General features: G+C 47.5%; 1 protein-coding gene across 1 annotated transcript in view; it reads left to right on the top strand.

Annotated features, from left to right (window-relative positions):
- SPG11 (SPG11 vesicle trafficking associated, spatacsin) overlaps nt 1-16,147 on the top strand; it is a 1,688,331-nt gene that overhangs the window by 897,832 nt on the left and 774,352 nt on the right. Inside the window, exons 26-27 of the mRNA XM_069624201.1 lie at nt 11,696-11,977; nt 13,637-13,837. Coding sequence (XP_069480302.1) covers nt 11,696-11,977; nt 13,637-13,837 — 483 coding nt within the window. The remainder of the gene's footprint in view (nt 1-11,695; nt 11,978-13,636; nt 13,838-16,147) is intronic.

Here is a 16,147-nt window from a genome sequence, read left to right as displayed (position 1 = left end):
GTGGGGACTGTGGGTCCAAGATGTCGGTCACGGGCTCACACGACGCCTGCCTCTGGTGCCTCGGGGAGGCCCATGACACGGATGACTGTGTCGACTGCCACTCGCTCACGTCGAAAGCCTTGCGGGAGCGCAAGAAGAAGTTATCGGTAGGTAAGGTGTCCAAGCCCCGGAAGTCGAGGTCTGCGGGGCTTTCGACGGACGACTCGAGGGGCGACTCTCCGCGTCGTCGTTGGAAGTCCAGTGGGTCTCGGTCCCGGAGTCGGTCTCCCGGAAGCGCCGTCATTGGTCGCCCTCCCTGTCCTCATCGGAGGACTCCGCCTGTCGGCGGGTCGCTTACCCCACCAAGCATCTGACACTGGAGGAATGTGCTTCCTTCGGGAAGAAAATGTTGGCGATTCTCGAATCGCAGGGCACTGGTCCGTCTGCGCCTCCGAGTGGGGTCGGTCGTGATCAGCCGAGAGACACCGCTCACACGCCTTCGGGCTCGGGTGGTCGTCACGATTCACGGGGAAAGGTCCCGCTCGGACAAGGGGAATCGTTTTTGGCATGCCCGGTCCAGGTCCCGGTCCTCGACGCGCTCGAGACCGCGTGAACCTGTGAAGTCTTCGAGGAAGACATCGACGCCTGTGGTGCCGAGGTCATCGATGGACTCTCTCGAGGCTCTGCCTCCGAGGCAGTCGTCAATGCCGCGTGAACCTGTGAAGTCTTCGAGGAAGACATCGACGCCTGTGGTGCCGAGGTCATCGATGGACCCTCTCGAGGCTCTGCCTCCGAGGCAGTCGTCAATGCCGTCGGCGCCCAGGTTTTCGAGGGACACGCTCGGGGCTCCGCCTTCGAGGCCTGTGTCGACGCCGTCGATGCTGTCGGCACAGGGTCTGTCGTCAGCGCCGATTCACTCAACGCCCTTTGGGGCTGTGTCGACAGGGGTACCCCGTGGCTCGGGGGAACCACCTACAAAGGCTCTGGCCAAGGTCAAGCATGGCTTTGGTTCCAGTTCTGTGCCTTCTTACTGCCATCTGGAGTTCATTTAACAGGTGGATGAGGGCTCTGATGATGGCATGGTGCCTGACACGGTGCCTGACGAGATTATCTCGGGCCATAGCCAGTTTGAGGACCTGAGGCAGTCCCTGCATGATGCTAGTGGGCTGGACACCTCTCCGGAGGTGGAGTTTTGTAGGCCTGAGCCTGGCACTCATGACGATTCTTCGTACCAGCGCCTTATGTCACGGGTCACCGAGTACTTAGGATGGTCTGCTCCCCCAGGGGAGTTAGTTCAGGATGACCTTACGGATATCCTCACATTGGTCCACCAACTGACCCGGTACTGCCATTCCATATGGCTCTGCAAAGAAGGGTGGCAGCGGCTTGGACTGCTCCGGAGAGTCTCCCGGCAGTGAGCAAGTCTTTGCCGCGAAAATACTGCCCAGCCAGTGGTGACCCCTGCTACTTGTCCAAGGACCCTACTCCGGAGAGTTTGGTGGTGCAGGCGGCTACTGCCCCGACAAAGCAGGCGTCGTACCCTACCATCCCTTCTGATGGGGACGACAAGCGTTTTGACGGCTGGGCGAAGAAAGTGTTTTCTGCTGGGGGTATGACGCTTCAGGCAGCCAACTCAATTTGTGCCTTGTCTCGTTTCACGCACACTCTGTGGAACTGTGTTTCCTTGGCGACTGAACATATTCCTGAAGGGGATGAACGGGATGGTTTCCTTGCCATGGTTCAGGATGGCAAGGATGCTATGTGTGAGGCCGTTCAGTCGGGTTTGGACATGGCAGATTGCGTCAGCCGGTCCATGGCGGCGAGCACCGTGATACGCAGGTTTGCGTGATTGCGGAAGTCGGGGTTTGCTCCTGATGTGCAGGCCCGGCTCCTCAACATGCCCTTTGGCGGGGAACATCTTTTTGGCAGCAAGGCTGACGAGAGCCTTGAGAGGTTGCAGACCTCCAAAGCTGCAGCGAAGTCGTTGGGCGCTGCAGTTCGACAACCTCTGCCTTTTCGTCCTAGGGGACAGCAATGGAGGGGAGGTTCCTTTCGTTATTACTCATCCTTTGGTAAAGCGAGAGGAGCTGCCAGTCAAAGGGGCCACTGTAGGAGTGCCAGAGGTGGAAAACAAGGTACTCGAGGTGCCAAGGCCGCTCGGGCTGTTGCCTCTTTGCCCTCAGGCAACGCTGCAGCCGCTTCAGCTCAGTCATGAGGCCATGTCCCATGGTTCGCCGGTTGGGGGAAGGCTGGCACAGCATCTTGCAGAGTGGCGCGCCATTACTTCAGATGTGTGGGTTCTGGAGATCATAACCCACGGCTACTGTCTTCCTTTCCGGCAGAGGCCTCAAGACAATCCTCCGGGGAATCTCTCTTTGAAGAGTCCGGATCTGCTCCTTGCGCAGGAAATTCAATCCCTGCTGGAGAAAGGCGCCATAGAACTGGTCCTGTAGCGGAGAGGAACAAGGGATGGTATTCCCCTTATTTTTTGATTTCCAAGAAAGACGGGGGATTGAGACCCATCATGGACTTGCGCGGTTTGAACAAACTCCTCAGGAAGGACAAGTTCAAGACGGTTACTCTCTCTCAAGTCCTCCAGGCCCTTCAACTTCAGGACTGGTTGGTGTCTCTCGACCTCAAGGACGCTTATTTTCATGTGCCGATCCATCCAAAGCACAAGAAGTACCTGAGGTTTGCGGTTGGCGACTCGCACTTTCAGTTCGGGTCCTGCCGTTCGGATTGACATCCGCACCGAGGGTCTTCACCAAGTTCATGGTAGTGGTGGCAGCGCACCTCAGGAAAGGGGGGATTCACGTCTACCCCTACCTGGACGATTGGTTGATCAGGGCACGCTCTCCCGAGCAAGTCCTGGATCATCTGTCAGTCACCTGCCACTCCCTCCACAAGCTGGGCTTCTCCCTCAACTTGAAGAAGTCCCATTTGACACCAACTCAGAGGCTCCAGTACATCGGAGCAGTGCTCGACACGTCCCTGGGGCAGCGTTTTCCTCCCCAGGTAAGGGCTCATCACATTCAGCAGATGCTGCACAAGTTTCAACTTGCCCAGACTCTCCCAGCGTTCGAGTTCTTGAGACTGCTCGGCCTCATGGCATCCTGCATTCTTCTGGTGCCAGAGGCCAGGTTGCGGATGAGATCTTTGCAATGGGCACTCAAGCTCCAGTGGTCTCAGTCCTCCAGCAGGATGTCGGACCCTGTTCAGGTGCCGTCTTCGGTCGACCAGGACCTTCTGTGGTGGGCCGACGAAGGCAATCTTATGAGGGGGGGCTCCATTTTGGCTGCCCTGGCCGGAGGTGACGATCGTGACGGACGCATCCCTCACAGGATGCAGAGCTCATGCCAACGAGTTGACAGTCAGCGATCGTTGGTCTCTGTCGGAGTCCAGACTCCATATCAATCTGTTGGAGCTGAGGGCCGTCAGGCTAGCCCTGAAGGCTTTTCTGCCGACTGTGCGAGGAAAGAATGTCCTGATCCTGACGGACAACACGGTGGCCATGCACTACCTTAACAAAAAGGGGGTGGGGGTAAGGTCACTTCCTCTGTGCAGGGAGGCGATGCAGCTCTAGTTCTGGGCAATCCAGCAGGAAGTTTCGATCTCGGCAGTTCATCTGGCAGGAGACGAAAACGAGACGGCGGACACTCTGAGCAGGCAGAGCGCGATCTCTCACGAGTGGGAGTTGGCTCAGGAGATTCTCCTGGAGATCTTCACCCTTTGGGGGACCCCTCAAGTGGATTCTTCGACTCCAGTGTCAACCGGAGGTGCGAGAGGTTCTGCTCGCGGGAATTTCCTCCAAACGGAGCCTTAGGAGACGCGTTTGTGGTCATTCCCACTGCTGTACGCGTTTCCTCCAGTCCCCGTCACCCCGCAAGTACTGCAGAGGTTACGGAGGTTCGGTTCCCGGATGATCCTCATTGCTCCAGCGTGGGCCCGGAGGACGTGGTACCCGGACCTTCTCGACTTGACCATCTGCCCTCCACGTCGTCTTCCCTACCGAGACGATCTGCTCTCACAGGAGGGGGGGTCAGGTTCTACATCCAGAGGTCCGGTCCCTCAACCTTCACGCTTGGTTTCTGAAAGGTTGAGGTATAAGGATTGGGACCTCCCTGAAGACGTGATGGAGGTGTTGCTTTCGGCCAGAAGGCCCGCAACAAAGTCCCTGTACCGTTGCCGTTGGAGAAAGTTCTGCGACTGGTGCAGGGTTAAGAATGTGGATCCTTTTGCATGTGAAATTCCCATGGTTCTGTCTTTTTTGCTTTCTTTGGCCCAAAGGGGCCTTCAAGTGGGTACCATTAAAGGTTATCTGGCAGCACTGTCCATATTTAAGTGCTCGTCTGAAGAGTGTTCCTATTTTAAAATTCCTTTAATTTCTCAGTTTCTGAAAGGGCTCACTAATGTGTTCTCTCCGTCACCTTTCCAGGTGCCCGGTTGGGATTTGAACCTTGTTCTCAAGTTTCTGATGGGTGCTCCGTTTGAGCCTTTGCATTCATGCCCTTTGAGACTGTTAACTCTGAAAACTGTATTTTTAGTTGCGGTCACTTCCGCTCGCAGAGTGAGTGAGTTACAGGCACTCTCAGTTAAGCCACCCTTCACTGTGTTTCATAAGGACAGGGTTGTCCTTAGAGTTTGTCCTTCTTTTCTTCCGAAGGTGGTGTCGGAATTTCATTTAGGCCAGAAGGTTGTTCTTCCGGCATTTTATCCTCCTCCACATCCTGGTAAGGAAGAGGGGAGGCTCCATAGGCTTGATCCTAGGAGAGCGTTAAGCTTTTATATTTCACGCATGTCCCGGGTCAGAGTGGACGATCTGTGACAGGCTGTGACGAAACAGACTTTGTCTCGTTGGATTATTTTGGCTATCTCTGAGTGTTACCGCTTGAGCGGGTAAGGACCCACCGGTCGGCTTACGGGCCCATTCTACCAGGGGTGCCTCTACTGCCCTGCAGAGGGGTGTTCCTATTCGCAACATCTGTGATTCAGCCACCTGGGCTTTGGTACATACTTTTGTACGTCACTACTCCCTCGATTCCATCCGGGGGCAGGATCTGGCCTTTGGCAAGGCGGTCCTTTACTCCGCAATTTGATTGGGCATGCTAAATTTCTGTTTTCTAAATTCTTTTCCCACCTCCTTGTATTGGTACTGCTTTGGGAGTCTGTCATAGATATGGAATACGTCAGAGGACCCAATCCCCTCGAAGAACAAGCTACTCTCTTACCTGGTAAAGTTCTTTCGATGGGATGGTCCGACGACGTATTCCATATCGCTCCCTCCCTACCTTCCCCACTACAGAATTTCTTATGCGATTGCAGCTTACATTTCCGCAAGGCTTTGTGTGTCAGACTGGCAGAAGACTGGTGGCACACGTTCTGGGAAAAAACTACAACTGAGGCTACGGGTCTTATGGGGTTATCTAAAACTCCATAATCAAAGAACACAAGAGTAAAACACATTGAAAATGAAAAGTTAAAAGTCCCAAAATATAGCAAAAGAGCTGGAGGAATCCGAGGTAGAGGGAATTCAGCACTTGGGTGAGAATTCTCCCTAACAAGGTCAAACACAGGTCCCTGTTTTGGATGCATTAGTCCACTGAGCCACAGACCCGGATGCTATCTAAACACCTGGCCCCCGTTCTGGCATGTACATATTCTGTTTTCTTTTTGACTACTTGAGAACACAGTGAAAAAGGCAGTAAAACTTTCCTTTGCTCAAGTTTATAACCTGAGCTGAGGCATTTTCTCTGTTCTACTGTGACTGCCAGAGAAAGCAGTATGTCACATTGTAACATAATAACTTCTTAAAAGTAGCACCCTCTAGTGCAAAGTAAGCTATGTGAAAATACATTTCTTCATGGACTAAGATTTTACTAGTCTTGCATGAGATAAAAACCTGTGTTACTAGAAGTATGTCAGTAGTTTCTTGGGGTCTATGTTGCCGAAATAATTAGTTTTTGATATTGTTTCAAAATGTACAGTAATTTGGTTCATGCACGCAAGTACTTTGCAGATTGGTAGAATGGACGTCATTAAGAGTTTGCCAGTATCCTGGCAGTAATACCGTCAGGTTACTGGCAAACAGAATTACAGTTACCGGCACTTGATCTGGCGGAATTACTGCCAGATTACAAGTGCCGGTAAGGGTGGTAAATCCCCATTCCATGGAGTCCTAAGTGGTTCAGGTGGTCTTTCGCAATTTCAGCACTAGGATTAAACCTAATGGTCATTCACAGACCCTATCAGCATCTCAAGGGTGTACCCAGCAGTGCTTCCCCTTATCACCCCTGATCTTTTGTTCTCTCCATGGAACCACTCACCCGGAGAACAGGAGCGAATGAGGAGATTCAGTGACAGACAGGAAGGGTGGGATCTGATGAAATTGCATTATATGCTGACATTTGCTTCTATACATGAAGGATTTAGAGTCCATCTTTCCTGCAACTGTTCGGGGATTGGCTACTTCTGAAGCCGTCTCAGGCTTTTTGGTCAGTTATACTAAGACGCAAGGTTTGATTGTTTGCAAGGAGCTTCATATGGTCGCTAGCTATTGTAAAGAAGTTGAGGGTGTCCTCAGATCTTTTTCCTCTGCAGCCTCCTCTCGGGTGGCCAGGGAAATGCCACCGCTTTTGTATTCCGACCCTGGGGTTGGATATGCAAGGGAGGATCACCTGGGTGGAGGAGATTTAGAGTAGTTGGACGGGGTTCATAGTGATAATTTCGACTACAAAAATGTCGAAAGTCAAAATTTCGAAAAAAAAATGTCGACTTTTTTTTTCAATGCATTTTTTTTTCAAAATGGGGGGTTCCCCCCCAACCCCCCTTTTTTAATTTTTTTTAAAATTTTTCCCTTTTTTTTAACTCCCAAACCCCGAAACTAAATATATAATTAAAAAAAACGAAAGTCGACATTTTTTTTTTCGAAATTTTTTTGTCTGTCGACATTTTTTTTCGAAATTATGACTGCCCACCGTTGGACGGGACGTCCTTAGTTGAGACATGGTATCTCTCATTTCCCTTTCATAATGAACCCACCATCCCTCAAGCCTTTGTATGCTTTTTCCAGACCTTTTCCTGTTCTTCCCCCCAAACGTGCCCCAAGAATCACCAGCTCAACACTGGGACTAGGAAGAGACCAATTAGGGAGGCACATCCTCACTTTGTTAATACAGACACATATCGGCCTCCGTTATGTACTGGGACAAGGAGAAGTACAGCACGAGTAAGGCAGAACTACCGTTCTGCTGGTGAGCGGTCTAGTCTTTCCTGGCCTCATCAAGGTGGGAGGAACTTTAAAAGCCGACATGATTGTGTAAATTGAGTCAGCTGTGGAGGCAGAGGCAGCAGCTGGGAAGGCAACTCCAGACCAGTGGTGTGGCAAGCGGAGCGCTCCAGACACGTTTACAGATGCAGAGTTAATGCAGCAGGAAGTAAAACTAAGGAAGGCTAGAGTCCGTTAGCAGTCCGCGTGAGGGAGGCCGGCGTGACTGAGCAAAACGTTTGCAAAAATCCTGATCTGCAGGTGGAGCATCGCTGGGGAGCCAGGCCATGAAGAGCTGCTGGGCAGGAAGCGAGACACCGCACAGGAGACTGAGAACCCATGGCGACCAAGACCTTGCTTTGCCGTAAGCTCTGACCAGTGATTGTAGGAAACACTGGGTTGGCAGGTGACACCGTAAGCTCCGACCGGTGAGTTTGGGAAACACCGGGTTGGCAGGCGAATATGCCGTAAGCATTATTTTGAATACCGAACCAAATGAGAACCTTTACAAGTACATTTGAATACCGAACAGAGCAAGAATTAAGTATGTTTGAATAACTAATTAACTGAAAGTCATTATAAATGCTTTTGAATGCCGCACAGAGTAAACACATGTTTTAGCACTTGTGAGTCGAGTGACGAAAGGTGGTGAAAGTAACGGATGCCACAAACTGTATTTTCTGAAACACAAGTATAGGCAAAGACAAGAGAAGACCCAGAATGGTATGGTGTGAGAAACCAAGTATTGACCAAAGCCAAAAGAGTTCAAGGAACTGCATGCTATGAGAAAGCTTGCCTGGGAAAGAACCAGGAAAATACAAGATGGTATAATAAATGCATGGTGGCCAACCAAGCCACAGTACAGTGTCAGAAGAGTGTGATACTGGTGTATGAAAGCAGTGGCATATTGTTGATGGAAAGCAGTCAGGAAAGGACTATCGGTTGTGTTACCTGTAATGGGTGGACCGCGTGGTCTGACAACTGCGCCTAGACCGTGTGCCTCTGTATGGCGAAGCCAATTAAAGTATCCATGAAGCTGCTCGTGTTTTGCAGCAACCTCTTGAATTTGTGATTTTGAAGCGAAAACATTGAACTGCCTATGTGAAATAGTGAAGGAGAACCAATATCAAAAGAGCCGGATAGTGTCCCAAGGAACTGTATTGGGGAAGGAACCCCCATTTCCTTTTGAACTGCTTTGAACTTGGGGGAAGGGGAAGCTCAATATAAGACGAGAGCTGGAAGAAGCTTTGAACTTTACTTTGAACACTATTCCTTTTTATGCTGACATCCCTAGACATTGTATAAAGTTACTTGTGAGGGCAAGTATAGGTTTAGGACACAGACATTTGATTTGGTCTTCCTGACACAGACTATCCTTAGTTGTCTTTAGGTAGGGAAGTTCCACCTTAGAATAGGGCAAGTTAGGCCTTACTCTATACTGCCTTTTAAGTGAATAAAGCTTTTAAGGACCAAATCTGAACCTGTTGTCTGTGTCTGCTCCATGATGCCTTACCACTATGGATACCCTACTTTGGTGTAAAGCTTAGGCACATCCACTCTAGCTTGTATTAGCACAATATCCTCCCAATTTTTCAGTGCCTTGCTGGCATGTTGGACAGGTTGACATCCCAGAAGATATCCTGGATAAGGAGGATTTTTGCCAACATCAAAATGAACCTAGTTCCCAGAGTGCTATTCGTGTTTCTGGTACTCCCAAATAAAACACCTGAGGGCCTTTGAAACAAAACATATTGGGCCTCATTATAACCCTGGCAGTATGGTAACAACGGTGCCGGTAAGGCACCGTTGCTACCGCACCACCATACTACGAGCTGTGCCTGCGGCGCCTGTCAGCCCGCCTTGTCTGGCCTGCCTAGCAGAGCTGCACCCGCGAGCACAACTCGTGGATGCACCGGCACCGTTATGAACGTGCTGGTGCATCCAAGATCCCCATTCCCATTCAACCCTATGGGGCCGAATGGGGATGGGGAGCCCCATATTACCGGCACCCGCTAATGGGCAATTACCGGTTCCGCCAAACTCTGCAGGACCCGGTAGTTGCTGATTCGAGGGTGCCGGAAAAATGCAACTCCGGCAGCAGCCGTGCCTGTTTTGCAGGCACGGCTACCGCCAGGGTTATAATGAGGCCTTTTCTCTCTTGTTTGGGCCAACAAATTGCTGAAGGCTCTCAGGAAAATTCTTATGAGAGAAGTTGGGTTGGTGGATTGGGGTTTCAGAGCTATAAACGTGACGTCTTCTTGCCACGGTTATCCCATATCTTCGATTGGGCCGGTACTTGGGTAGATCCAGTGCCGGTTGGTTGTTTTCTTCCACACAGACCTCCGTATACCCTTAAAGAAAGGTGATGCAGCGATGGGGTGAGGGGTTGATATGGGCCTTGGTCCCTTCTCTCCAGCAATGGGAAACCCAGACGTCTCTCTGGACCCTAAGTGTTTGAGAACTGCAAGGCTTGTTTTAAGGTGACTGATGCTAAGCGATTTCAGTACACCCAGTCACAGCATTGCATTTCTGACCTGCAGGTACAGATGAAGTGTTCTAGAATGGCTTCTCCTAGGAACTCGCTTTAAAGGACTACATTGGCTAGGATCATGTGTCCAGACTCTAAAGATGTCTAGAATGAATTGATCATGATGAAGTTGCCTTTTTATAAACGAATGGAAGGAGGAACTGGGAGTAGTAATTGACCCTAATTCCTGGGCACACATTGGAGCAATGATCCATAAATCATCCAAATGTACGACGACTAGAGAATGTTGCTATAAGGACTTCCTAAGATAATATCTCCCCCCCAGCCCAACGTGTTTGCACAAAGTGATGCCAGACTACTACCTCCTTTGCTGGTGGAACTGCAGGATAGTAGCAACTTCACACACGTAGTGATCCTGTATTATGCAGACATACTTGGAAGAAAATCCTGTCAAAAATAAGGGATCTGCCAGATCCAGCTGTCCCTGTGCTCCCTAGTTTTTGTTTTGGGGTATTTGAATGGGGCAGGTTCTTAACCAATGTCAGCAAACATGGCGGAACTCATTACACATCTCTTAAACACAGACTGCTTGACTTTGGCTCAGCATTAAATATCCACTCAGGGCCCACTGTTAGGAAAGGTTGCTCTTTTAGCAACTTTCCTTCCAAAGTTTCTATCGACCCCCAATCTTTTTGCTTGGTTTTTTAACCGGTCCTGACTTTTTGAGGGGAAGTAAAGCTTTCAGCTTCAGTCCTGAGGGGTAGCCTAGTGTGCTCTGCCACCCCATCCATTAGAGAACCTGGTATACCCAAATGAAAACCCTGTGACCTAATGTTAGATGCATGTACTTGGACCCTGGAAAAAGTGCCAGAGTAAAATCCTCATAACAGTACCAACCAGTAAGACTGGACTCTAAGTCCAGGCCTGGATTTTAGGAGAACTATTCAGTCAATTCAGTGGAATCTACCTGCTTTTTACAGCATCCAAAAGCAGACGGATCCCATAAGAATCCAGTGTAAATGTTACGTGCCATAGGTACATGGCAGGCACCATTTTCTCCATTTGTACGAGTATGCCACCATTTTACACTCACCTTATGCACTTTGATGTGCAAATGGAGAAATATTATGCAGCAGTGTCCTGTTTACCCCAAAAGTTAAAATGAAATGGTAGGCGCTGTGTAATTGCGGGGAACTCAAAAATTAGCCCCAGGGTGTTTTAATTCTAGTAAAGAGGCGTTAATCAGCTTATATGTATGTTCCTTGCATTGAAATTGCGATCTTTTGTTCTTGCTAACCATCCGCCCAAGTAAGTGTTTGCCCCAAATTAGCATAGTGACTCCAGTCAGAGCCAGATTCCCTATTCTGTTGTGTGCAGCACCCTCACACTGTCTTTTGTGTTTACTGAGCCCTGCAATGTGTAAAAGGATGGCTGAATGTAGCTGCAGGGCTCACTGCACTCCTATCACATTCATCTACCTGTTTTCTCTATTTCTCACCCACGTTATAAGCTCTTTTCCCTTCCATCTCTTCTCCAAATCTTCCTATCTTCCGTTATTCTCTACCTCACTCACTCATTGCTTTAGTCACTCGCCTGCCGTCTTCGTCTAACTTCTTTGTCTCACCCTCTCTTTTTCTTAGGCTCTCTCTCTCTCTTCTAGATTGTATCCAGTTTTTGGAATTTTCTCTGGCCTACTCTGCTTGTATAGCTCTTGCCATTATTCTTAAAGGATGTCGTCTCTTTAATGTGCCCTAGTTCTTCCTACCTCTGACTGTATTTGAGGAAGTATACCTCGGCTTCCTGGAGTATTAAGTGGTACATGCCACCAACCCCCAGCTACGGGCATTTCATCTTCACAGCTGTTTCACTTGGGCATGTGTATGTTATTGGCACATCTCTACCTATGTGTCCTGCACTTGAGGATGTGCACCAGACTGACACATTTTCTTTTTCTCTTCCATCAGGTGCACTCTATCCTGGTAGATTTCGGTGATGTGCCCCTGCAGGATCACTTGGCTCTGGCCTTTGAGAACCTACAATTTTCTGCAGCACCACTGGGGAGTGAGAAGGACGTTGTGTGCAAGGAGGTAAAGACTTGGAGGCACCAGCCACCGCCAGGCAACACAAGTGATATTTTCCAAGTGCTCTTCTGTAGCTGGGAGGATCCCGCACCGTGGCGCTTCCTTCTGTCAGAGGCTGTGAGATGGCGTGCACCCCTGTTTAGTGTACTGGCAGCTTGTCTGCAGGTAAGATTAATGCACACTTTGTTCCATGAACATAGCACCATTTAGCTGCATTTACGGGCATGGCCAACAGGGTTTCTATTCAGTGCCGGATTGCCAAATAGGCAAAGTAGGCACCGGTCTATAGGCCCCACTCCTTTTAGGGCCCTGCGACAACGGATCAAAATAATAATATTGATTTGATCTTGAAAGAAAATTACGATCAAGCTTTCTTAAATTGTTTCCAAAAGATAGAAAAAAATGTATCAACTCAAAAGAAATGAACAAAAACTTTATATTGAAGACTTTATAGAGTATAGAGAAAATACTGTATTCATGTAATGTACCCATTAACAACTTAAAGTACATAAACCAGAGACATCAGATTCACATAACAGTTTGCCTCTTAAAAGCTCTTCTTCTGGCAGCTGTCAGTTTGTAAATAAATCTGGTGCAAACTACGTACGTGTAATGCACAGTAGTGATGGTCATCTCCATCTAGCTGCCGACGTGCACACTACTTAGTTCAATGTTATCCCACTAGAGCGCACGCAGTCGCACGCTAGTGACGAGAAACCTCCAGAAACTATGTTTTCTTTGAGTTTGTGTGTCGCGAGGTCCAGCTGATTTCCGACCTTAGTAGAATATTCGCGAGTTGAAGCTTCGAGAACTTTGGCGAGTATATAAACGGTACCCAACATCTGCGTTACTAAGTTCTCTTTTCTGCATTATGATGAAGTTTGATTAACTTCACCGTCCAATTTCTACCATAACAGAATGAATCTACCTTGTTCAGGCACTTTTACTCATTTTTGTCTTAGACTTAAGAATTCTTTAATTTTCTTGAACAAAGCGTAAATATTGTTTGTAGTCGCTCTTTTGTAGACCAGTCAATGCCGGCCTCCGAAAAAAAGAAGAGGTACCAAAACAGTGCAGTAAATTAAAAACGTATAAGGAGATCATTTGCAAGGGGCGGGAGGGGGGGCCTGAAATTTCAGCTTTTTAGAGGCCTCCACAGGGTTAAATCAGGCACTGGTTCAATAAGAGCAGCACTTCCAGTACGGCTTACTAGTTTCACTTTAAGAGCGGCGCTTGGCTCAATTTCTCTTTGAGCTAATACTTGGGCAGTGCTCCCAGTTATGGGCAGCAGCTGTCTTTCATGGGGAAGCAGCTTTAGCACCACAGGTTACTTCATTTGAGCATGCCTTCATTTGGCATCTGTGTGGTCACATAGTCTATTTGCAAAGCTGTAAGAACAATGACTGTAGTAGCTGTTCTTACAACTCAGTCTTATGTAGCACTAAGTTTTCAAGACACAGGTCCAACTCTGATTGGCTGGCAGAAAGACTCGGTCAGCACTTTAATGAGGCTTAAAGTGCATAAATGTGCGGATCAGTGCACTGCTTCAAGTTCAAAAAGTCGTTTGCTTTGATGAGTTGCTACTTTCCAGCAGCTAGTTCAGTGGCTTGAATAGCTGAAGTAATCTGTATTTAACCTGCACATCAAATATGTATATTGCAGTTGCACAGGCTTGGCTTTTCCTCCTTCTGTGATTGATAAAATGAGTACAAGTCATTTAGGCGCATATAACACCTATTCTTTTAGCACCAAATTATTGTTCAGTTTATGGTTTTCAGTTTATAAATGGTGACTTTAATGATTAATACCTTGCTTTTTTTCTAGGGGGTCAATACTATCCATTGTCTTTGCGTGTGGATAATTACTTGGGTCGATGAAATGACAGCGGTGGAAACAACAGCTCATCTGGATGGTGCAGTTGAAACCCATGAATGGTGTCTGCATGACCTCGCCACCATCTGGAAGACACTACTGGGGAAGCAAAGGAGCAAGCCTCTCATCTGGGCTTTACAGATTTTCTTAAAGGTATTGGAACATGCTTGGATTAGGCAGTGCCTGTCAGGGTGTGGACTGCCAGTCTGAATCAGACAGGCGGGAACAATGGGTAGGAGTAACGAGGATGAACAAGGAAATAGGGTTCTAAAGCATAGTATTGTAGAATAAGAAATGTTTGAAGGAGGACCCTGTGCGACAACCTACCTACCAACGCAGGTTCTCTTATTTCTCGTTTGAGGGATGTTCAAGGTCGGGTCTTCATGTTTTACTTCCTGTTAAGGTAAAGGTTTTTCTGATTTTCTTTCTTTTTTCCTTTTTCTGTGAGGGCCTGTATCACCCCTTGCATTGTGGCATCATTTTGATTGGCTTAAAAAAAGATATGCTTTCGTCACCTGCCTGCCAAATCTGAAACTGTTCAAAACCTGCCCTTATTGTACGGAAAGAACTGTGCTCCTGTAAGAGCAGTTTCCTTTGTATGCAGAGTAGAAGACCATTGTGGCAGACCGTGTTTAGTTTTGTTTTGGTACTGGACAAGCAGATGTTGCTATAAGGGTACATTACAAGGTGTGAAGATGCAGTTGTTAAATAAAAGCCCTTCAGTACTGGTATAAGCTTTTCAACCCTTCCTAATTCCTGTACTGCCATTCATGGGCCTTGTCCTTCAGACTTGACCATTTGCAATTTTCTGCTTAAAGAAAGACATGCGTCTGCAAGACTGAGATTGTGTGCTACTAGCAACATTTTCACTCCAAATAATCATCTTGGGTGCGACTGTAAAGGGGAGACAATACTTCTGTGCTGGTCTGTTCAAGCCTGGAACATACAGGGGCACCGCAATCTCTCACCAAATTTCTTGTGAAGTTTAAAAAAATATTTAGATTTATGTTTCCAATATTCACATCCTAGAACAAATATGAATACATCTAAATTGTATCAAAAAAACTGCCATGAAACCTGAGCCTGGACTTTGTCCTGCAGGAAAGCACATACATTATTTTATCATTTATTAGCCACCAGAACAAAACAACAAACCTCATCTCCATGCTTTTTACCACCCTTTTTGGATTCTCAATTGACAGAGAATTTGTGTCCGGTTTCACGCCAGAAACCATTTGTGTAGCATTAATGCTAATTTGTTTTCCTTTCCATATATCCTTTTTTTAATCTGTTTAATACCTGAAATATAGAACTTTAGATCACATTTTTTTTAATCATTCCTCCTCCTTCTTTTCAGCTTTATTTCGGTGTAAAACCATACAAGAAGTAGCACATAAATACAATATCAATCAATGCAAACAGAAATCTCTAAAGGGAAGGGAGAACCCACAGCTAAGAGCCCTAAAATGGAGCCATGTTACACCTATGATAACTCTGTAATAGCTCTTGATGATGATAATGGGGAAGACGCCTTTATAGAAGACGACTCTGGGACAGACCCTGATGAATATTTCATACAATACTCAGATATACCAGATGAACCAGTGGCAAACTCCCCTATTGATGAGCAGCTTCTTTATAATAATGACCTTTTAAAGAGAGGGACAGACCACTGTAAATATGATACACAACAGTTGTTAGGTAAGATTTTCATAATTATGATACGTCTTCTTGACCTGTGTCAACCCCAGAACTTTTTTGCTTGGACTTGGTAACTATTTTACCTTGTCCCTAGAAGATGTGGAATCTTTTTTCCCTCTCACCTAGTCTTTTACTCTTTTTATGGGTGACTTTGTATGTCCCTCCATAGTGTATGGCTGAAGTTATAGTTTCCTACAACTTTTGGGCTTAGGCTGGATTGCCCCTTTGGGCTCCTGTGTTAATTTCTCTTTCATATACGTGAGTGAACTACTGTTCCCAAGTAGTAAAGAGGGATTTTCCTCTCGTTTACGTTTTGTATAACTGAGCCAGCACACCCCACCTTATGTGGAGTGCTGGGGGGGATACAATGGATCCCCTTTCTTACTTACCTGGTAACATTTTATTTAAATTACAAGTTTACTTGAGTGGCTGGTGGCAGTGCAACTACTTTTATGACTTTTAGTCACTATTACTCAGAGGTTATTAATACAGCCTCGGTAATGCCAGAAGGGCCACCATTTTTGCTAAAATGCTGGGCTCCTTCTTTTGCCATTTCTTGTGTGTGTGCTGTTTTTGAGGTCTTCCCCTGCCATTCTAGGCAGGAACAACCTCAGTGGAAGTTGTGTCTTTGGCGGGAATCCTTTGTATTCCCTGCCCAGGTTCCAGAGTGTCTGAGAAGGCAGGAAGCGAGGGAAGAGTCCAAAACTTTGCATCCCTTTGGAGCTGAAACCAAAGAGGAAGATGAAGAAACGATAGCTGTAG

Source organism: Ambystoma mexicanum, chromosome 11 (assembly GCF_040938575.1).
Source record: "Ambystoma mexicanum isolate Mex_15411 chromosome 11, UKY_AmexF1_1, whole genome shotgun sequence".
Taxonomy (NCBI): domain Eukaryota; kingdom Metazoa; phylum Chordata; class Amphibia; order Caudata; family Ambystomatidae; genus Ambystoma; species Ambystoma mexicanum.
The sequence above is the reverse complement of the archived record's forward strand: the minus strand, read 5'-3'. Positions and strand labels throughout refer to the sequence as shown.